Here is a 24,015-nt window from a genome sequence, read left to right on the forward strand (position 1 = left end):
AATATGAGCGCTGCACACACACACAGCTAAAAGTCGTCTGCTTTAACGGCATAATTCCACAGTATTTTGGACATCTGTGTTGCTGAATCCTTTTGCAATTTGTTCAATTAATAATGGAGAAGTCAAAGTAGAAAGATGAAGTTGGGAAGCTATACCCTTTAGCCACACAAACACATGGTGATTCCTGGTTTAAAATTCCCGGAGGTGAAGCTTTCCTATGGATCAGAGCGCGGTAAGCCAACATGGATCCAGACCAAATGTCAACCAGCAGTTTTCGGGAGGGGCACTGAAATACGGGAGTCTCCCGGGAAAATGGGGAGGGTCGGCAAGTATGACTGGGAGACGCAACTGCTCTGTACTTCTCCCTACGTCCGTGCACCGCTCCATACAGCGGCGTATTAAAAAGTCATCAATTTTACTTTTTGACACTAATCAGATAATTTAGCATAGCTCGGTTGGTAGAGCGGCCGTGCCAGCAACTTCAGGGTTGCAGGTTCGATTCCCGCTTCCGCCATCCTAGTCACTGCCGTTGTGTCCTTGGGCAAGACACTTTACCCACCTGCTCCCAGTGCCACCGACACTGGTTTGAATGTAACTTAGATATTGGGTTTCACTATGTAAAGCGCTTTGAGTCACTAGAGAAAAGCGCTATATAAAATATAATTCACTATAATAATTCACAATTTCCAATATTACATTTTAAAGCATTTATCGGCCGATAATATTGGCAGTCTGATATTATCGGACATCTTTATTTGTTTATATTTGCTTTTAGTGGTAAGATCTTGGCCCCTTGCGTACTCAGATAGAATTGCACTGGGTTTTTTTTGGCATGGTAAACATATTGCTTTGGTGGCCTACCACTTTGTTTACTTCCGTGCAAAAGTCAGGTGACTGAATAAAAAGTAAATAAATTAAACCACAACCATACTTATTTCCCTCTGTTACTATGGCAACCAGTCGTCGGAGCAAAAAGATCACACGTTCTCATAACGTATTTTCTCAAGTACAGTATACCTCCTGTATAAAAGGCATACTTATGCATTATTCATTGATTTCGCAGAGTTAAAATCACAAACTGCATGTAAACCATACACATGGATGACAATGCGCATGCAGACAGGATTTCTGCAAATATATTAGACTTATTTCCTATTTTTTGTGTTCAGCTGCACAATTGATTGGGCCAAAGGGAACATCGGCCAAGCGTGTAATGCAATTTTGATGCAGGGATATATATCTGTAACCCTGACGGCTACGCTTGACTTTACAGCCTTTACATTACTGTTTTTCTACCACTGACAGAAAAATTTTACTCAAATATGTTAGTGACGATCACAAAAATCAACACATTTTATGCAAATAGTTATTTTAGGTACATTGCAATGGAAAATGTAGACTTAAAGCAGGGATTGCCGATTGTATTGTACCATATGTCCCGGCAAGAAATCTGCGTTCAAAAGACTCCGGCTTATTAGTGATTCCTAGAGCCCAAAAAAAGTCTGCGGGCAATGGAGCATTTTCCGTTCGGGCTCCAGTACTCTGGAATGCCCTCCCGGTAACAGTTTGAGATGCTACCTCAGTAGAAGCATTTAAGTCTCACCTTAAAACTCATTTGTATACTCTAGCCTTTAAATAAACCTCCTTTTTAGACCAGTTGATCTGCCGCTTCTTTTCTTTCTCCTATGTCCCCCCCTCCCTTGTGGAGGGGGTCCGGTCCGATGACCATGGATGAAGTACTGGCTGTCCAGAGTCGAGACCCAGGATGGACCGCTCGCCTGTATCGGTTGGGGACAACTCTACGCTGCTGATCCGCCTCCGCTTGAGATGGTTTCCTGTGGACGGGACTCTCGCTGCTGTCTTGGATCCGCTTGAACTGAACTCTCGCGGCTGTGTTGGAGCCACTATGGATTGAACTTTCACAGTCTCATGTTAGACCCGCTCGACATCCATTGCTTTCGGTCCCCTAGAGGGGGGTGGGGGGTTGCCCACATCTGAGGTCCTCTCCAAGGTTTCGCATAGTCAGCATTGTCACTGGCGTCCCACTGGATGTGAATTCTCCCTGCCCACTGGGTGTGAGTTTTCCTTGCCCTTTTGTGGGTTCTTCCGAGGATGTTGTAGTCGTAATGATTTGTGCAGTCCTTTGAGACATTTGTGATTTGGGGCTATATAAATAAACATTGATTGATTAATTGATGTCCAAAGTGCGGCCCGGGGGCAATTTGCCCGCTACACATTCTGGAAATGCTATTGCAAAAATAAAAAAGGACATTAAAAATATTGGAATGAGGTGAAATCTAACGAGAAAAAGTTGCAATGTTGACACAAAGCTGCCATGCAGGCTGTTTTTTTTCCTTTTGTCTTTACTTTACCATGTAAAAACTATCTTGGGGTGGCATAGCTCGGTTGGTAGAGAGGCCGTGCCAGCAACTTGAGGGTTGCAGGTTCGATTCCCGCTTGCGCCATCCTAGTCACTGCCGTTGTGTCCTTGGGCAAGACAGTTTACCCACCTGCTCCCAGTGCCACCCACACTGGTTTAAATGTAACTTAGATATTGGGTGTCACTATGTAAATCGCTTTGAGTCACTAGAGAAAAGCGCTATATAAATATAATTCACTTCACTTCATCTTTACCATGAATTGATTAACGTGGACAAGTTGAAAAACGTTTTCGGGTGTAACCATTTTGTGGTCAACTGTACAGAATATGTAATGTACTGTGCAATCTACTAATTACAAGTTTCAATCAATCAATTATTTTTTTGCCATTGCTCAAAACAAAAAATGACAAAAAAAATCCATGTTATAATGAACTATTTTCAAAGCTCCAATGAGTTCAAATATTTCACTTTAAAATGTTTTATGTGGTAAATATTGCATATATTGTGTAGTTGCCGTATAAAAACAAAGTTTTCTTTGACAAAAGAGCATAAAACAAACAAAATAATAGTTAAAACGTAAAATCGATAGATATATCTGAAGTTGATCTCGTAACTTAAGCGTTGAGTATAAAATAAAACCCTAATAAAAATGTATCACTTTCTGAGTGGGGCACCTTTTGGATCCCAAATATATTTAGTGGTATTTTATTTATCTTTTCACTGTGATTACTCAAAAATATTAAATCATTAAAATCAATGGTGTCCTGCATTATTGGTCTTTTAGGGCTCTAATTACTAAATACTGCATATTTCAGTTTTACTATTAAAAAAACAAAGAAGTTTTTGACAGAAATGCCATAAAACCTTTTTTTTTTTTTAAAGTTGATCCAGAGATTTACTGTAAGCGTTAAATAAAAGATAATAATAAACATTTTACTTATTTTTAACATTTTATTAACTGAGACCCTTTATGGTCCCTGGAACCCCTAAAGGTAAAATAATTTTTTTAAATCCATATATTTTGTTATGGTTTGAAAATGAAAAATATCAAAATGGCCCCCACATGCTTTAATTTTTCAGTGTGCGGCCCCCAGTGGAAAAAGTTTGGACACCCCTGACCTTACGGTAGCATGTTGTAATTTATGTGCATATGTGTATTCAGAGTGATGTCTGATACTAATTAAAGACAACTAAAGTGAATAAAAGGCTCCTTTTCCCACGGACTCTGTTGCTATGATACCTCAGCTACTTGTACTGTCGACAGCTGCAATGCAGAAACTGATGTTTTAGTGTTTTAATAACCTCAACTTCTGAATTTATTTATTATTTTCCACCACCCACGTCTACAAGCAAAATATCTCTGTGGATTCTGCAGTCTAGTTTAACCCGCCTTCATTTTTCTTACTTCTCCTTTGAGGAAAACGTTGTCGTTAGTCGAAAAAATGCACAGCTTTATGATTGATGTTCGCATTTCCGAAAGAGCGTGTCAGAGAAATTGGATTTCAGTAAAGTGTGAGGCATCAAAACTGTGCCAAAATCTGCACGCATAAAAACTCCACTGTGCAGACTAAGTCTATGTGTTTTTGTGTTTGTCTACGCAGTTAAGGATGGGCTTTAAATACACTGCCCCCCAACTTCCGCCCTTTTAGACAGCATAAATCAGTTATTCATCCTCTGCTCAAAAGACCTGACCTCGATCCTGACCTGATGGTAAACTACAAACCAGTGTCCCACCTTCCGTTTATTTTGAAAATCCTCGAAAAAATTGTTGAGTTTATACCAAAATGGATACATGGATGATACAGCAGAGGATTGGGAGAATATCATGTGGTCAGATGAAACCAAGATAGAACTTTTTGGTATAAACTCAACTCGTCGTGTTTGGATGAGGAAGAATACTGAGTTGCATGCCAAGAACACCATACCTACTGTGAAGCATGGGGGGGGAATCATCATGCTTTGGGGCTGTTTTTCTGCTAAGGGGACAGGACGATTGATCCGTGTTGAGAAAGAATGAATGGGGCCATGTATCGTGAGATTTTGAGCCAAAACCTACTTCCATCAGTGAGAGCTTTGAATAGATGACCAAATACTTGTTTTCCACCATAATTTACAAATAAATTCTTTAAAAAAAAACTAGTGAGCATCCTGCATGATGCCAGTCACCCTCTGCATAGTGTTATCAGTAGCCAGAGGAGCCTGTTCAGTGCTAGACTGCTTCATCACAAGTGCAGGACTAATAGACTCAAAAACTCCTTTGTCCCACACGCCATTAGACTGTACAACTCCTCTCTGAGGGCTAGGGGGGCAGGGGGTACTAGGATGACAGAGGATGCAAAACAATAACAGTGCAATACGTTTCCATAACATGGTCACTACTGCCTACTTTGTCTTGTTATATTCTTATTTTACTGTTATATTTTTATTCCCATTCTTGCTTTTTATTTTTCATTCTTATTGTAATATTCCTCTATTTTGTTTCCATTTAAACCCTCATTATTTCCTTTTTTTTTTTTTTTAATTGATCTCAACTCTGTACACTGCTGCTGGAATTTTAATTTTCCTGAAGGAACTCTCCTGAAGGAATCAATAAAGTACTATCTATCTATCTATCTATCTATTTATGCCTCATATAACGTACACTTATTCAGCCTGTTCACTATTCTTTAATTATTTTAAATTGCCTTTAAAATGTCTATTCTTGGTGTTGGGTTTTATCAAATAAATTTCCCCAAAAAATGCGACTTATACCCCAGTGCGACTTATATGTTTTTTTTCCTTCTTTATTATGCATTTTCGGCAGGTGCGACTTATACTCCGGAGCGATTTATACTCCGAAAAATACAGTAAGTGCCAATGCATTGTTAGTCTCACCGTAATCCTCTCCTCGCAGTATTTCGGGGGCGATGTAATTGGGGGTGCCACAGAAAGTGCTCGTTGTGTCGCCCGGTCTCAAGCCCTCCTGCACAGACAAAGAAATGAAATAGTTGATATGAGCTCACTTTAAACAAAACATTCACATGCATCACTAATACACACTTTGCACATGCCGTAGTCCGTAAGTTTGATATGTCCCTCGGAGTCCAGCAGCACGTTGTCCAGTTTCAGATCTCTGTAGATGATGCCCCGTTCGTGGAGGTAGTTGAGCGCTAGACTGATCTCTGCCGAATAGAATCTAAGAGACAAAAAAACATTCAATATTCATGAAGCTGCAAAATCAGTGAATGAAGGAAAGACGCCGAATGCCAGCGTGACCCGACCTGGCGTGTTCTTCTGGAAGTTTCCTTTGTCGCTGCATGTGGAACATGAGATCGCCGCCGTTCACATATTCAATAACGAAAAAGAGTCTGGGGAAAGAAATTGAAATGATTAAACCACACAATTCAATATTCTGTGAATGGTGACACAAAATAAAATAAGTACATCACATGAGATAGAAAACATAGCTCCCCAATTGGCAATAAGCAGTGTGGCCAATTGGGCTGTGGTGGGTAGAGCGGCCATGACAGGAATTTGAGGGTTGCAGGTTCGCTCTCCGCCTCTTGGCATCCAAATCACTGCTGTTGTGTCCTTGGGCAGGACACTTCACTCTTGCCCCCAGTGCCGCTCACACTGGTGAATGAATGATGGGTGGTGGTCGGAGGGGCCGTGGGCGCAAACTGGCAGCCACGTTTCCGTCAGTCTACCCCAGGGCAGCTGTGGCTACAAATGTAGCTTACCACACTGCAAAAACTGTAATCTAAGTAAGATGAAATATCTCAAATAAGGGTGATGTTTGCTTATTTTCTGTCTAAGATCATTCTTCTCACTAAGCAGATTTGGTTTTACTTGTTTTAAGTGTTTTGGTCCTAAATGATGTCAGTAAAATATTACAGCTTGTTGCTGAGATGTGATGACCTATATTGAGTAAAACATGCTTGAAACTAGAATATCAACTGTTGCAAAGCTGTGTCATCAACACTCACAAGTATAAAACTACTTTTTAAAGTAATAATTTATTATTTATGTGGGCACTGATCCGCCGATGTCGTTGTGGCTTGTGCAGCCCTTCGAGACACTAGTGATTTAGGGCTATATAAAAAAAACATTGATTAATTGATTATTTCGAGCATGAAAAAAAAAATCATGACTTTGACACAATTATGTCTCATAATTAAAACAGATGACAGCCAAATGGACTTTGCTGTTTTATTTTCAATGAAACTGTTATGATCCGCCGCCCGGATTATACATTATTTGTTTTTTTGATTGTTTTGGACTATTCCAGTGCTGATCATAACAGAACCTATAGAAAACACGTACTCATAGTACAGGAGTCGGCAACCCAAAATGTTGAAAGAGCCATACTGGACGAAAAATACAAAAATAAATCTGTTTGGAGCCGCAAAAAAATTTTAAAAGCCATATTACATATTGATAGTGTATCATGAGATATAAATTGAATTAAGAGGACTTAAAGGAAACCAAACGACGTCAAATATAGCTACAAACGAGGCATAATGATGCAATATGTACGTGTAGGTAGCCTAAATAGCATGTTAGCAACGATTAGCTTGCAGTCATGCAGGGACCAAATATGTCTGATTAGCACTCCACACAAGTCAATAACATCAACAAAACTCACCTTTGTGCATTCACGCACAACATTAAAAGTTTGGTTAACAAAATGAGACAGAAAAAGAAGTGGCATAAAACACGTCCTAGAAAGTCGAATAAAGTTGTACATGTAAACAAACTACGGTGAGTTCAAGGACCGCCAAAACTAGAAGGACAAAACGGCGCTCGCCAAATACTTGAATCAGTGAAGCATGTTTAATACAAACAGTGTGCTTTATAACAATTAGGGAGGTTTGTGTCATGTTTGTGCTCCGACAGAAACCATATTAAAACAAAAAATATATTTTTTCCCCTCATTTTTTTCCATTCGTCATACATTTTTGAAAAAGCTCCAAAGAGCAACTAGAGCGGCCGATCCCCGTCATAGTAGTACAGTTGGCACAGTACAGTAAAATGACAGTTCATATTTAAACATTTCACATTTCACATTTCAAACAATTTTGAACAGAAATAGTTCATGCAGATTCAGATACATTCTTCAAAATTACAATTAAAAATGTTTTTGGCCGGGGTGTATATATGCGCACTAATTGACTGACAGGGCACACACTTGGCGCGATGATGTCATGTTATCGATGGAAAAATGCATTTTTAGACAATATGATTTATCTGAGCAGCTAGGAGACCCCGAGAGTAACAAGCGGTTGCCTTGTTGCCTTTCCATTAAGAACAATAAATGAGTTTTTAGTTTGCTCAGTTTCAAGAAATGTAATGCCGAGCGCATATCATTACGTCAAGATAATGGCACTCGCATTTACTTCATTTAAAAATATTTTTCAATATATTGAGCAAAAAGGTCTTTTTTTCTACCGAGAAAAGTTAGTTACAAGTTTATTCACAATACCATATAACATTTACAAGTGCACTTGTTATTAGTGAGAATATACTTATTTTAAGCTATTTTTGGCTTCATTAAAGTTAGCTCATTTTACTTGTTTTGGAAAGTCTTGACAAGCCAAATTTGTTGTTCTATTGGCAGATAATTTTGCTTAGTTCAAATAAAATACCACTCATTTTTGTATTTTTTTTCTTCTTGTTTTTGAATACTGACATTTTGCAGTGCACCACCAGGTTTGAATGTGGAGTGAATGAATGATGACTTCTCGCTTCTCTGAAGCGCTTTGAGTGTCTAGAAAAGCACTATATAAATCTATTGCATTATCATTATTATTATTACATCATGACATCAAAGCATCTAACTCAGGGGTGTCCGACTCAAACACAGAGAGGGCCGAAATTTAAAACTGAACAAAGCCGCGGGCCAAAGTTGAACAAATTAACCTTTAATAGGGACGCAAATGAGTTTTCCATTGAATATTGAGCAAGCAAGGCTTAAATAACTTTATAGTGACATGCAAAATCCAGTTTCAAATAATAATAATGAAAAAATATCAGTGGCATATCAAATACAATTTTAATAAAAATGGAATGCCTCTTTTTTCTATTTGCAGCGTTCTGAGGTAAACATCAACATATTCTTTTTCCATAGGCTAATAATACATTTGAAAGTAAAATGATAATAATGAATGAATCAAACACTGAAGCCTTGAAGTAGCAAGAGAATGTGTATGGATAAAAAGTTCATTACTGCTCAGTTTGCTACACTAATTTGCTATAACACATAACTTAATAGTGCAAAATCAACTTTCAAAAAACAAAGAAAAAATCATCAATGGTATATTAAGTACAATTTGTTCTCCCGAAATGTGTTTGTCATTCTTGTTTGGTGTGGGTGCAGAGTGTGGCGCATATTTGTAACAGTGTTAAAGTTGTTTTTATACGGCCACCCTCAGTGTGACCTGTATGGCTGTTGACCAAGTATGCTTTGCATTCACTTGTGTGTGTGTAAAAGCTGCAAATATTAAGGTGACTGGGTTTGGCACGCTGTTAGTATGGAGGAAAAGCAAACGTGATGACAGGTTGTAGAAAACGCTAAAGGGAGTGCCTTAAAGGCACGCCCCCAATATTGTTGTCCGGGTGGAATTTGGTAGAAATTCGGGAGAATGGTTGATTTTCGGGAGGGGCACTGAACTTTGGGAGTCTCCCGGGAAAATTGGGAGGGTTAGCAAGTATGAGTATTAGCTGTGAATGCGGTGTTACAGCGGCACCGTCGCTGTATGATATCGGCGGGCCAGCTCTAATGTTAAATTGATATTGTCTCAAGGGCCAAATAAAATCACACAGCGGGCCAAATTTGGCCCGCGGGCCAGAGTTTGACACCAATGATCTAACTGGTCACTTGTAATTGTGATGATTATACGGACAATGCCGGGACATCACTGCTTTTCTGAGCATCATTTTCTATGATGATGAACGTTCTGAACAAATATGTTTTCTAAGGTTGCACTAGACACTGGAGTTCAAATCGCCTTCATGAGTGATGTGAAGCGAGACCTTACGAAGAAGATCAATTCAAATTAGAGAGATTATATGTCACCTGACTCAGCCTTTAATTACTTTTAGACTGATAAAGTGTATCGTCGTCTTTCATGGTTAAGTTCTTTTTACATTTGTGTGACGGTTAAGAATATTAAAATGTCACTAAATCGAACAATTACTGAAGGTTTCATGAGAGCAAAATTAGGGATTCTCTTCTTAGTTTTCCATACTTGAAAAATATACGGAAGAATCAAGATATGGTTTCGCTCTCACCCCACACTGCAAAAAGTCAGTGTTCAAAAACAAGAAGAAAAAAAAATACAAAATGAGAGGTATTTTATTTGAACTAAGCAAAATTATCTGCCAATACAACAAGAAAATGTAGTTGTTTTTTTCCAAAACAACTAAAATTAGCTAACCTTAATGAAGCCAACAATACCTTAAAATAAGTATATTCTCAATAACAAAAAGTGCACTTTTCTTGGTAGAAAAAAAAAGACCTTTTTGCTTAATGTGATTAAAAAATAATCTTAAATTAATTAAATGCTAGTGCCATTATCTTGACATAATGATATACATTTCTTGAAACTATTAAAAACGAATTTATTGTTCTTAATGGAAAGGTTACTCTCAGGGTCTCCTAGCCGCTCAGGCAAATTATATGTCTAAAAATGCATTTTTCCATCGGCAACATGACATCATCGCGCCAAGTGCGTGCTCTTTTTTTTTAAATACAGCCGGGCACCCGGCAAAAAAAATGTTTAATTGTAATTTTGAAGAAATCATCTGAATGTGCCTGAACTATTTCTGTTCAAAAAGTTTAAAATGTCACATATTAAATGTTTAAAAATGAACTGTCCGTTTACTGTACTACTATATGAGTACCTGTTTTCTATTGTTTCATTGAAAATAAAACAGCAAAGTCTATTTGGCGGTCTTCTGTTTTAATTATGAGACACAATTGTGTCAAAGTTATGATTTTTTTTCATGCTTGAAGTAAGAAATGATTACTTTAAAAAAGTAGTTTTATACTTTTGAGTGCTTTGCAATAGTTGATATTGTAGTTTCAAGCATGTTTTACCCAATATAGGTCATCACATCTCAGCAACAAGCTGTAATATCTTACTGACATCATTTAGGACCAAAACACTTAAAACAAGTAAAACACTAACGTAAAATCTGCTTAGTGAGAAGAATTATCGCATCAGACATAAAATAAGCAAATATCACCCTTATTTGAGATATTTAATCTTACATAGATTTCATTCAGTTTATGCAATGTATACGCTGCAAAGTCAGTGTTCAAAACAAGAAAAAAAATACAAAAATGAAGGGTATTTTATTTGAACTTAGCAAAATTATCTGCCAATAGAACAAGAAAATTTGGCTTGTCAAGACTTTCCAAAACAAGTAAAATTAGCTAACCTCGATATAAATAAAACAAGTATATTCTCACTAATAACAAGTGTACTTTTCTTGGTAGAAAAAAAGATACCTTTTTGCTCAATATGTTGAAAATTATTCTTAAATGAAGTAAATGCTAGTGCCATTATCTTGACATCATGATATGCGCTCGGCATCATTATTTTTTTGTTCACGCTTGAAGTAAGAAATGGTTACTTTAGTAGTTTTATACTTGTGAGTGTTGATGACACAGCTTTGCAACAGTTGATATTTAGTTTCAAGCATGTTTTACTCAATATAGGTCATCACATCTCAGCAACAAGCTGTAATATCTTACTGACATCATTTAGGAGCAAAACACTTAAAACAAGTAAAACACTCTAACGTAAAATCTGCTTAGTGAGAAGAATGATCTCATCAGAGAAAATAAGCAAATATCACCCTTATTTGAGATATTTTATCTTACTTAGATTCATTCAGTTTTTGCAGTGTATACGCTGCAAAAAGTCAGTGTTTAAAACAAGAAAAAAAATACAAAAATGAGGGGTATTTTATTTGAACTAAGCAAAATTATCCGCCAATAGAACAAGAAAATTTGGCTTGTCAAGACTTTCCAAAACAAGTAAAATTAGCTAACCTCAATATAAATAAAACAAGTATATTTTCACTAATAACAAGTGTACTTTTCTTGGTAGAAAAAAATGACACCTTTTTGCTCAATATGTTGAAAATTATTCTTAAATGAAGTAAATGCTAGTGCCCTTATCTTGACATCATGATATGCGCTCGGCATCATGATTTTTTTGTTCATGCTTGAAGTAAGAAATGATTACTTTAAAAAAGTAGTTTTATACTTGTGAGTGTTGATGACACAGCTTTGCAACAGTTGATATTCTAGTTTCAAGCATGTTTTACTCAATATAGGTCATCACATCTCAGCAACAAGCTGTAATATCTTACTGACATCATTTAGGACCAAAACACTTAAAACAAGTAAAACACTAACATAAAATCTGCTTAGTGAGAAGAATGATCTTATCAGAGAAAATAAGCAAATATTACCCTTATTTGAGATATTTTATCTTTCTTAGATTTCATTCAGTTTTTGCAGTGTATACACTGCAAAAAGTCAGTGTTCAAAACAAGAAAAAAAAATACAAAAAGGAGGGGTATTTTATTTGATCTGCCAATAGAACAAGAAAATTTGGCTTGTCAAGACTTTCCAAAATAAGTAAAATTAGTTAACCTAAATATAAATAAAATAAGTATATTGTCACTAATAACAAGTGTACTTTTCTTGGTAGAAAAAAAGATACCTTTTTGCTCAATATGTTGAAAAATATTCTTAAATGAAGTAAATGCTAGTGCCATTATCTTGACATCATGAAATGCACTCGGCATCATGATATTTTTTCATGCTTGAAGTAAGAAATGATTACTTTAAAAAAGTAGTTTTATACTTCTGAATGTTGATGACACAGCTTTGCAACAGTTGATATTCTAGTTTCAAGCATGTTTTACTCAATATAGGTCATCACATCTCAGCAACAAGCTGTAATATCTTACTGAGATCATTTAGGACCAAAACACTTAAAACAAGTAAAACACTCTAACGTAAAATCTGCTTAGTGAGAAGAATTATCGCATCAGACATAAAATAAGCAAATATCACCCTCATTTGTGATATTTCATCTTACTTAGATTTCACTTTTTGCATACATATTTTTTAAATCTCATCTTTACAAAGAGCCTTATTGTTGTTAGGTTTATGTTTAACTTATATTTACAGATGAATGACATTTTACAAGGTTAAATTCCCACAAAACTGAACAAATTCTTAAGGACTCATTAGGGCAACATTTAAATTAACCTCTTAAAATGTCATCTTCAGAAACAGTGCTCACCTGCTTTCTGTCTGGAAGCAGGAATGCAGGCCCACAAGGAAGGGGTGATTAGAAGCCTGCTCAAAAACGTGTTTTTCTGTCTGAACCCAGTCGATGTCCTGTAAGAAGAAGATTCCGATTCATTGACAGCGATTCCTTCAACAACCTAAGTAGGCGCCTTCAAAAAGGGCTCGACCGTGCGACACTCGGGAAGCGGACAAAGCTCAGGGACAACAAAACACTTCTGCCACTGATCAGCCGCCGCTTGTCAATTTGTCCATCACATAAAGTACCGTATTTTTCGGAGTATAAAGTAGCTCCGGAGTAGAAGTCGCACCTGCCGAAAATGCATAAAAAAGAAGGAAACAACCATATATAAGTCGCACTTTTTGGGGAAATTTATTTGATAAAACCCAACACCAAGAATAGACATTTGAAAGGCAATTTAAAGGCCTACAGAAAGCCACTACTAGCGACCACGCAGTCTGATAGTTTATATATCAATGATGAAATATTAACATTGCAACACATGCCGATACGGCCTTTTTAGTTTACTAAATTGCAATTTTAAATTTCCCGCGAGGTATCCTGTTGAAAACGTCGCGGAATGATGACGCGTGCTTGTGACGTTACTGGTTGGAGCGGGCGTTTCAGCCCAGCACCACTTACGGCTAAAAGTAGTCTCTTTTCATCGCATAATTACACAGTATTTTGGACATCTGTGTTGCTGAATCTTTTGCAATTTGTTCATTTAATAATGGAGACGTCAAAGAAGAATGCTGTTGGTGGAAAGCGGTGGATTGCAGCTGCCTTTAGCAACCGAAACACAGCCGGTGTTTCTTTGTTTGTTGTGAAGCTTTAACACAGAGCGGTCAAGCGAACATGTTTCTCTACGTCAACAAAGCAAGTTTTTGGATGGGAAAATTGTGATATTAAGTCGGCTCTTACCGGAGACTTGAGTGGAATATGCAACATCCTCCTGCAGATCAAAAAGGCAACTGTGATCTTGGCTCCTCGGCTTCTCTCAGATACACTGGCGTTCACCGCAGCCATCCGACTTTCAGGTATGACTTTATAATCTCACTAAAACACTATTAACACCATAAGCAGATAAGGGATTTTCCATAATTATCCTAGTAAATGTGTCTAATAACATCTGAATCACTTCCACTGCCGTCGCTTTTTTTTCCCTTTCTAGTGCTTCACTCTAACTTTCCTCATCCACGAATCTTTCATCCTCACTCAAATTAATGGGGAAATTGTCGCTTTCTCGGTCCGAATAGCTCTAGCTGCTGGAGGCTATGATTATAAACAATATGAAGATATGAGGAACCCTACAACCCGTGACGTCACGCGCACATCGTCTGCGACTTCCGGTACAGGCAAGGCTTTTTTATTAGCGACCAAAAGTTGCGAACTTTATCGTGGATGTTCTCTACTAAATCCTTTCAGCAAAAATATGGCAATATGGTGAAATGATCAAGTATGACACATAGAATGGACCTGCTATCCCCGTTTGAATAAAATCTCATTTCAGTAGGCCTTTAAAATAAATAAAGAATAGTGAACAACAAGCTGAATAAGTGTACGTTATATGAGGCATTAATAACCAACTGAGAAGGTGCCTGCTATGTTAACCTAACATATTATGGTAAGTTAAAGTACCAATGATTGTCACACACACACACACACACTAGGTGTGGTGAAATTTGTCTTCTGCATTTGACCCATTACCCTTGTTCCCCCCTTGGGAAGTGAGGGGAGCAGTGGGCAGCAGCGGTGCCGCGCCCGGTAATCATTTATGGTGATTTAACCCCCAATTCCAACCCTTGATGCTGAGTGCCAAACATGGAGGTAAACGCTCCTATTTTTATAGTCCTCGGTATGACTCGGCCGGGGTTTGAACTCACAACCTACCCATCTCAGGGCGGACACTCTAACCTCTAGGCCACTGAGTAGGTGGTAAGAGTCATTCAAATAACTATAACATATAGAACATGCTATACCTTTACCAAACAATCTGTCACTCCTAATCCATAAATCCCATGAAATCTTATACGTCCACTCTCTTACGTGAATGAGATAAATAATATTATTGTATACTTTACGGTAATGTGTTAATAATTTCACACATAAGTCGCTCCCGAGTATAAGTCGCACCCCCGGCCAAACTATGAAAAAAACTGCGACTTATAGTCCGAAAAATACGGTATGTATATATAACACATTAAAAGCGTTACTAAAACTGCCTTCTTTCATCTCCGTAATATCGCTAAAATTCGCTCCATTTTGTCCACTAAAGACGCTGAGATCATTATCCATGCGTTTGTTACGTCTCTCCTCGACTACTGTAACGTATTATTTTCGGGTCTCCCCATGTCTAGCATTAAAAGATTACAGTTGGTACAAAATGCGGCTGCTAGACTTTTGACAAGAACAAGAAAGTTTGATCACATTACGCCTGTACTGGCTCACCTGCACTGGCTTCCTGTGCACTTAAGATGTGACTTTAAGGTTTTACTACTTACGTATAAAATACTACACGGTCTAGCTCCATCCTATCTTGCCGATTGTATTGTACCATTTGTCCCGGCAAGAAGTCTGCCTTCAAAAGACTCCGGCTTATTAGTGATTCCTAGAGCCCAAAAAAAGTCTGCGGGCTATAGAGCGTTTTCCGTTCGGGCTCCAGTACTCTGGAATGCCCTCCCGGTAACAGTTGGAGATGCTACCTCAGTAGAAGCATTTAAGTCTCACCTTAAAACTCATCTGTATACTCTAGCCTTTAAATAGACCTCCTTTTTAGACCAGTTGATCTGCCGCTTCTTTTCTTTTTTCTCCTATGTCCCCCCCCTCCACCGGTCCGATGACCATGGATGAAGTACTGGCTGTCCAGAGTCGAGACCCAGGATGGACCGCTCGTCGGGACCCAGGATGGACCGCTCGCCTGTGTATCGGTTGGGGACATCTCTACGCTGCTGATTCGCCTCCGCTTGGGATGGTTTCCTGTGGACGGGACTCTCGCTGCTGTCTTGGATCCGCTTTGAACTGAACTCTCGCTGCTGTGTTGGAGCCACTATGGATTGAACTTTCACAGTATCATGATAGACCCGCTCGACATCCATTGCTTTCGGTGCCCTAGAGGGGGGGGTTGCCCACATCTGAGGTCCTCTCCAAGGTTTCTCATAGTCAGCATTGTCACTGGCGTCTCACTGGATGTGAATTCTCCCTGCCCACTGGGTGTGAGTTTTCCTTGCCCTTATGTGGGTTCTTCCGAGGATGTCGTAGTCGTAATGATTTGTGCAGTCCTTTGAGACATTTGTGATTTGGGGCTATATAAATAAACATTGATTGATTGATTGATTGATTGATTGTTATATTTGTGTCTTAATGTTGAGGTGGCAAAGGCAGATTTTGAAGACAGAAAAATATGTTTTACAAGCAGACATTATATTTTGAAAATAAATGAAACTCAAGCGGACATTTTTTTTTTTCTGAGCAACTCCAAATGTATTTTACGCACAATAAAATTGTTTGCTATTATCCATATTATTACTCAATTATTGCCGTCTGCAGCCAGACGGATGTGCTCCCTCATGCCTCCTCTCTACCACCCTCTCAACCTCATCCTTCTGGGCCTTCAACTTTTTTTCCACACTTGCTCAGATTTCTGCTCTTCAGAAATAATTATATTTTTTGCGGTCCTCAATATTTTGAAAAATCACAATACTTGGGACTGGTTTGGGATCGAGGTTCGGGAAAACCCCGATATGAAGAGAAAAGGATATTTCCTACATCCAGTGGCTCACCTCGTCGTCATTGACAAGCTCCTTTTTGACAACCTTCATGGCGTAGATGCGTTCCGTCTTTTTCAGCTGCACCAGCAGCACTTTGGCGTAGCTGCCGCGCCCGATCACCCGCAGCAGGTCGAAGTCTGCCAAGCCAGGCTCGATGGCGACTTGCCCGTGTCTCGGCTGTTCCGCGCCTGAGGGACAGAAAGATGGTTGGTGATGTCCATCGCCCCTTTCTGAGTCATTACTGTCAATAGATAGAATCATTTAACCCTTGTGTAATGTTCATATTGTTGTTACTCAGCCAGCGTTTGTGGGTCTAATGGACCCCTTGCATTTTGTGGCTTTTGATGCCTCACAATCAAACACTTTTATGTTAAAATACTGAACAGATGTTTACCTTATCCCAATAAACATCTGTTCAGTTTTAACATAAAAGTGTTTGATTGTTTGTCAACACTGTCTGCTCTCATTTTATCGCACATTTGACCCTCTGATGTTCTGTGTACCTACAATGTGTCTTCCTCCTGTCTAGGCCTGCTGTGTGTGTGTGTGTGTGTGTGTGTGTGCGTGGTACAAACCCCGTTTCCATATGAGTTGGGAAATTGTGTTAGATATAAATATAAACAGAATACAATGATTTGCAAATCATTTTCCACCCATATTCAGTTGAATATGCTACAAAGACAACATATTTGATGTTCAAAGAATTTGATGCCAGCAACACGTGACAAAGAAGTTGGGAAAAGTGGCATTAAATACTGATAAAGTTGAGGAATGCTCATCAAACACTTATTTGGAACATCCCACAGGTGTGCAGGCTAATTGGGAACAGGTGGGTGCCATGATTGGGTATAAAAGCAGCTTCCAAAAAATGCTTAGTCTTTCACAAGAAAGGATGGGGCGAGGTACACCCCTTTGTCCACAACTGCGTGAGAAAATAGTCAAACAGTTTAAGAACAACGTTTCTCAAAGTGCAATTGCAAGTAATTTAGGGATTTCAACATCTACGCTCCATAATATCATCAAAAGGTTCAGAGAATCTGGAGAAATCACTCCACGTAAGCGGCATGGCCGGAAAACAACATTGAATGACTGTGACCTTCGATTACTCAGACGGCACTGTATCAAAAACTGACATCAATCTCTAAAGGATATCACCACATGGGCTCAGGAGCACTTCAGAAAACCTCTGTCACTAAATACAGTTTGTCACCACATCTGTAAGTGTAAGTTAAAGCTCTACTATGCAAAGCAAAAGCCATTTATCAACAACATCTAGAAACGCCGCCGGCTTCTCTGGGCCCGAGATCATCTAAGATGGACTGATGCAAAGTGGAAAAGTGTTCTATGGTCTGACGGGTCCACATTTCAAATTGTTTTTGGAAATATTCGACATTGTGTCATCCGGACCAAAGGGGAAGCGAACCATCCAGACGCAAAGTTCAAAAGCCAGCATCTGTGATGGTATGGGGGTGTATTAGTGCCCAAGGCATGCGTAACTTACACATCTGTGAAGGCACCATTAATGCTGAAAGGTACATACAGGTTTTGGAACAACATATGCTGCCATCTAAGCGCCGTCTTTTTCATGGACGCTCCTGCTTATTTCAGCAAGACAATGCCAAGCCACATTCAGCACGTGTTACAACAGCGTGGCTTTGTAAAAAATAGTGCGGGTACTTTCCTGACCCGCCTGCAGTCCAGACCTGTCTCCCATGGAAAATGTGTGGCGCATTATGAAGCGTAAAATACGACAGCGGAGACCCCGGACTGTTGAATGACTGAAGCTCTACATAAAACAAGAATGGGAAATAATTCCACTTTCAAAGCTTCAACAATTAGTTTTCTCAGTTCCCAAAAGTTTATTGAGTGTTGTCAAAAGAAAAGGTGATATAACACAGTGGTGAACATGCCCTTTCCCAACTACGTTGGCACATGTTGGAGCCATGAAATTCTAAGTTAATTATTATTTGCAAAAAAAAATTAAGTTTATGAGTTACAACATCAAATATGTTGTCTTTGTAGCATATTCAACTGAATATGGGTTGAAAATGATTTGCAAATCATTGTATTCCGTTTATATTTACATCTAACACAATTTCCCAACTTATATGGAAACGGTGTTTGTACATTCACATTGTCCTAATGTAGCGAAAGAAACAGCGGGGTAAAAAAATTAACAAGGTCCTAAAACTATATATTAAAAAAAAACACTGAACAGTGGTTGGAATAACATGTCACTACGACTGGAAATAATTATTATTATTGTTCTCTGTCATACACGCTTTAAAAAGAAACAAGTATTGTTAGAAAATTAAAAACACCACCTTGCAACAAGACACCAACATTTTGGATATCAGGCGCATAAAAAGGTAAAAGGGTGTCTAATGCTGAAACCAAAAATAAACAAAAGGTGAGTGCCGATAAGATAAGGCATTGACGCTTACGGAAGGCAATACAAAACTAAAACTGACCATAAGCGGTACAAAATGGATGGATGGATGGCAGCAAAGTGAACAAAAATAGAATGCTGGACGACAGCAAAAACTTACAGCGTTTGGAGCAGACGGCGTCCACAAAGTACATCCGTACATGCCATGACAATCAACAACAAAATAGGAGTGCAGAACAAGAAGCAAAACACTACACACAGGAAAACAGCAAAAAAGTCCAAATAAGTTAGGGTGTGATGTGACAGGTGGTGACAGTACATCTACTTTGAGACAAGAGCTATAGTCATGCATTCTTGGTTATGGTGGAAATTCATATCAAACAATTGCGAGAATTACTTTTAATTGTCAATATCAGCTGCTGGGTTTTAATGTTTTCAGTACAAAAATGTGCCTCGGCTCAGAAAAAGGTTGACAAACAATGATGGAGAGCAGAGGTAGGGGACCTATGGCTCTTTTGATGACTGCATCTGGTTCTCAGATAAATATTAGCTGACATTGCTTAACACGGTAAGTCATGACTAATTCCGCATGTAGTTGTATTCAGTGTTAAAAAATATTATATGGCTCTCACGGAAATAAGTTTTGAAAAATCTGGCTTTCATTGCTCTCTTAGCCAAAAAGGTTCCCGACCCCTGAGGTAGAGGATGGTATCTGTATGACTGCTTTACTGAAACACAAAACTCTCATACCGTATTTCCTTGAATTGCCTAGAATTACTGCCGGGTCAAACTCGTTTCGCAAAATAATTAGCGCATGCTTAGCATTACGGCCGGCTCAGGATTAACGCCGGGTCAAACTCGTTTCGCAAATATTATTATTATTAGCGCATGGCTAGAATTTCCGCAGGGTCAAACTCGTCACGTCACGAGTGACACTTCACCTGTCATCATTTTCAAAATGGAGTAGGCTGATTTCAATAATGTGAAATCGCATAAAGGGAAAAAGATTAAGAGCTATTCAGTAGGATTTAAGGTCCAAGCTATTGAATATGCTAAAAAGAACAGTAAGCAGCTATGTTTTATTAATATACCGTAGCTACGTGTGTCAAATATGAGTCATTAAATGACTCCCGCCTCCTGGTGGTAGAGGGCGCTAGTGATCCTTCTTGCGACTACTCGGCTGCAGTAGAAGTGACAACGAGCAGCAAAAGTGAGCAGCGATCGTTTATTTTTTCCTCACGCTTGCACTTTTAACATGGAGGATTACATATCCAAACTAAAACAGTTTTCTAAACTGGACTTTCAATCGAAGCAGGAGGTAATAAAGGAAGATCTCCATCGAGACAGAGACTTTTAAAACTGAAGAAAGATAAGGAAGACTTCTATAAACAAGTTATCCATGCTTTTGATCAGAAGAAGCTGCGCATGGACTTCATTTATAAGTAAAGGTAAGACCATTATAAAGTTTTTTTTATTAAATGTGCTTTTCATGATGGTATCCTTACATCACACTCAAATTTATAAGCACAGGCCTGAATTTACTGCATGCCTTTGGTAAGCGCCGGAGTGAGGAGAGGTTTTAAATTAATTAGCGCCCCTGCGGCTATTCAAGGAAATACGGTAATTACAATGGAAAAGTAATTTTTGGCTTGATGTGGCGCTTTCTGTTTTACTACAGGCAACACTCTCCCATCTTTCTCCCTTGTCTGCCTCTGCAGAAAACCAGCAAATTGTTTCCACCGCCTATCCGTCTAACGCCTGTCCCAGTACGCAGATATCATCATTGAAGGCTCGGGCTCTTTTATCTAGGTCCATCCGCGTGTGTACGCCTTCTCTATGCGTCTTCCAAGTGGAACAACTGGCCCCCACCTCAACACTCGGCCCAAACAATCGCTTTTAATCAGACTTCTGCTGTTGAGAGCTGTGATAAAAGGTTACTTCATTAGCTCCAACATAGGAAATCAATATGCGCTGCACTGCAAAGGTGCCTGCGTCTGAACACTCTCACTATATCAAACAACAGTTTTGATCGTCATTGTTTGTGTCGGTATCTCATCTCATGACTGTTTGACATTTCTGGCGCCCCCTACGGGACACGGTCAAACTACTTTGGAGGACAGGCTAGCATAAATGTTAGAGCAGACATTTTTAAATGTTTGTAATAATTACTAGAGATGTCTGATAATATCGGACTGCCGATATTATCGGCCGATAAATGATTTAAAATTAAATATGGGAAATGATTGGTATTGGTTTCAAACTTATCGGTATCGGCTTCGAAAAGTAAAATGCATGACTTTTTAAAACGCCGCTGTGTACACGGGAATAATAATAAACTTTAAAGGCACTGCCTTCGTGTGCCGGCCCAATCATATAATATCTACGGCCTTTCACACACACAAGTGAATGCAAGGCATACTTGGTCAACAGCCATACAGGTCACACTGAGGGTGGCCTTATAAACAACTTTAACACTGTTACAAATACGCACCACACTGTGAACCCACACCAAACAGGAATGACAAACACATTTCGGGAGAACATCCGCACCGTGACACAACATAAACACAACAGAATAAATACTCAGTTTCCCTTGCAGCACTAACTCTTCCGTGACGCTACAATATACACCCTCCGCTCCCCGTTCAACTCAACCCCACCCACCTCAACCTCCTCATGCTATCCCAGGGAGAGAATGTCCCAAATTCCAAGCTGCTGTTTTGAGGCATGTTTAAAAAAAATAATGCACTTTGTGAATTCAATAGTAAATATGGCAGTACCATGTTGGCATTTTTTTCCATAACTTGAGCTGATTTATTTTGGAAAACCTTGTTACATTGTTTAATGCAAGGGTCGGGAACCTTTTTGGCTGAGAGAGCCAAGAAGCCAAATATTTTTAAATGTATTTCCCTAAGAGCCATATAATATATATTTTTACACTGAACACAACTAAACGCGTGCATTTTTAAGTAAGACCAACATTTCCAGAGAATAATTGGTCTCTTATTCTTTGTAATAACATTGTTATTCTGAAGCTAACTGCGGAGGGGGCGTGGCCTGCGGGCCTGCAGCAAAGCAGGATGTTGCCACGACCGGCCTCGAAATCAGCGACAGGTGCGTAGATGGCCCACCTGGGCCTTGTTATCTAATCACCTGTCGCTCTGTTATAAGCAGCAGCCAGGGGGAGAGACGGGGTCGGGGCTGGAGCCAGAGCACGAGTGAGGACGAAAGAGAAAAAGACAATTGCTGGAAAGCAACTGAGAGAAAAATAAAATAAAACATTAGTGTAACCCTAAAACAGGTTCTTGGTGGTCTGAAGAACCCCCAGGAGGGCAAGCCCCACACTAACCAATAATAAATAAATGACTTCTTACCATTAATGCAACTTCTTAAACATAAAAAAGCATGAGAGTGTTTTATATTTTGAACGTTATTTTTAACACTGTGATTACCAGCGGAATTATTCATTACGTATCGTGTTAAGCAATGTCAGCTCCGATTTATCTGAGAGCCAGATGCAGTCATCAAAAGAGCCACATCTGGCTCTAGAGCCATAGGTTCCCTACCCCTAGTTTAGTGCATCCGTCGGGGCATCACAACAAAATAAGGCATAATAATGTGTTCAATCAACGACTGAATCAGTTGATATAGGAAACGGTAATTAGGAGTTGGACAACATCGGAATATCAGATATCGGCAAAAAAGCCATTATTATCATTACCCAAATAACTTGTGGACTTTTATGTGGCAAGTTCTGTGCGTGTTACTGGACAGACGCTTTCGGCCATGTCCACATGAACACAGACACTATAGAAACATATACTTTCCTCTGCGTTTAAGCCTCTTGTCTACGAGCAATCACACATTTTCGTCCTTAAAAACACAAATTTGTTAAACGCTGGCCAAGGCGAAAAGTTTCAAAACTCTCCTCAGCGTAAGCGGGTACACGGCTCAAACAGAGACTAGTACTCATCTGATGTTATTTCTAAAGCTCAATATATAAAAAAAATAGCACTGCCTTGCTGGCTTTCTAGTGGTTAGAGTGTCCGCCCTGAGATGGGTAGGTTGTGAGTTCAAGCCCTGGCCGAGTCAGACCAAAGACTATAAAAATGGGAGCCATTACCTCCCTGCTTGGCACTCAGCATAATAGCTTGGAATTGGGGGTTAAATCACCCAATATGATTGCCGGGCGTGGCCACCGCTGCTGCTGCCCACTGCTCCCCTCACCTCCCAGGGGGTGATCAAGGGTAATGGGTCAAATGCAGAGAATAATTTCGCCAAACCTAGTGTGTGTAAGACATGGGTGTCAAACTCTGGCCCGCGGGCCAAATTTGGCCCGCCATGTTATTTATTTTGGCACTTGAGACAATATTAAATTAACATTAGAGCTGGCCCGCCGGTATTATACAGCGGCGGTGCATTCACCGTTAATTCTAATACTTGGCAACAGGAGACTCCCGAATTTCAGTGCCCCCCCCCCCAAAAAATCTACCAGGACAACCATTCTGCTGAATTTCTCCCCATTTCCACTGGGACAACAATATGGCCGGCGTGCCTTAAAGGTACTGCTTTTAGCGTCCTCTACAACCTGTTCTCATGTCCGCTTTTCCGCCATACAATCAGCGTGCCGGCCCAGTCACGTAATATATGCGGATTCTACACACACACACAAGTGAATGCAAGGCATACTTGGTTAACAGTCATACAGGTCACACTGAGGGTGGCCTTATAAACAACTTTAACACTGTTACAAATATGCACCACACTGTGAACCCACACCAAACAAGAATGACAAACACATTTCGGGAGAACATCCGCACTGTAACACAACATCAACACAACAGAACAAATACCCAGAACCCTTTGCAGCACTAACTCTTCCGGGACACAACAATATACACCCCCGCTACCAACAAACCTCGATTTTGCATGTCACTATAAAGTTATATAAGCCTTGCTTGTTCAATATTCAATGCAAAACTTGTTTGGGTCCCTACTAAAGGTTAAGTTGTTCAACCATGTTGTTTACCATGAATTGATTAACGTGGACCTCGACTTAAACAAGTTGAACAACTTATTGGGGTGTTACCATTTAGTGGTCAATTGTATGGAATATGTACTGGACCGTGCAATCTACTAATAAAAGTATCAATCAAAATCAATCAATC

At 39.3% G+C, this 24,015-nt stretch overlaps 1 protein-coding gene across 1 annotated transcript in view; it reads right to left on the minus strand.

Annotated features, from left to right (window-relative positions):
- Positions 1–24,015, minus strand: part of prkci (protein kinase C, iota) — a 106,354-nt gene that overhangs the window by 21,273 nt on the left and 61,066 nt on the right. Inside the window, 6 exon segments of the mRNA XM_061920818.1 lie at positions 5,256–5,343; positions 5,421–5,556; positions 5,642–5,728; positions 12,686–12,783; positions 16,471–16,607; positions 16,610–16,646. Coding sequence (XP_061776802.1) covers positions 5,256–5,343; positions 5,421–5,556; positions 5,642–5,728; positions 12,686–12,783; positions 16,471–16,607; positions 16,610–16,646 — 583 coding nt within the window.

This window comes from Nerophis ophidion, linkage group LG14 (genome assembly GCF_033978795.1).
Source record: "Nerophis ophidion isolate RoL-2023_Sa linkage group LG14, RoL_Noph_v1.0, whole genome shotgun sequence".
NCBI classification, from domain to species: Eukaryota; Metazoa; Chordata; class Actinopteri; order Syngnathiformes; family Syngnathidae; genus Nerophis; species Nerophis ophidion.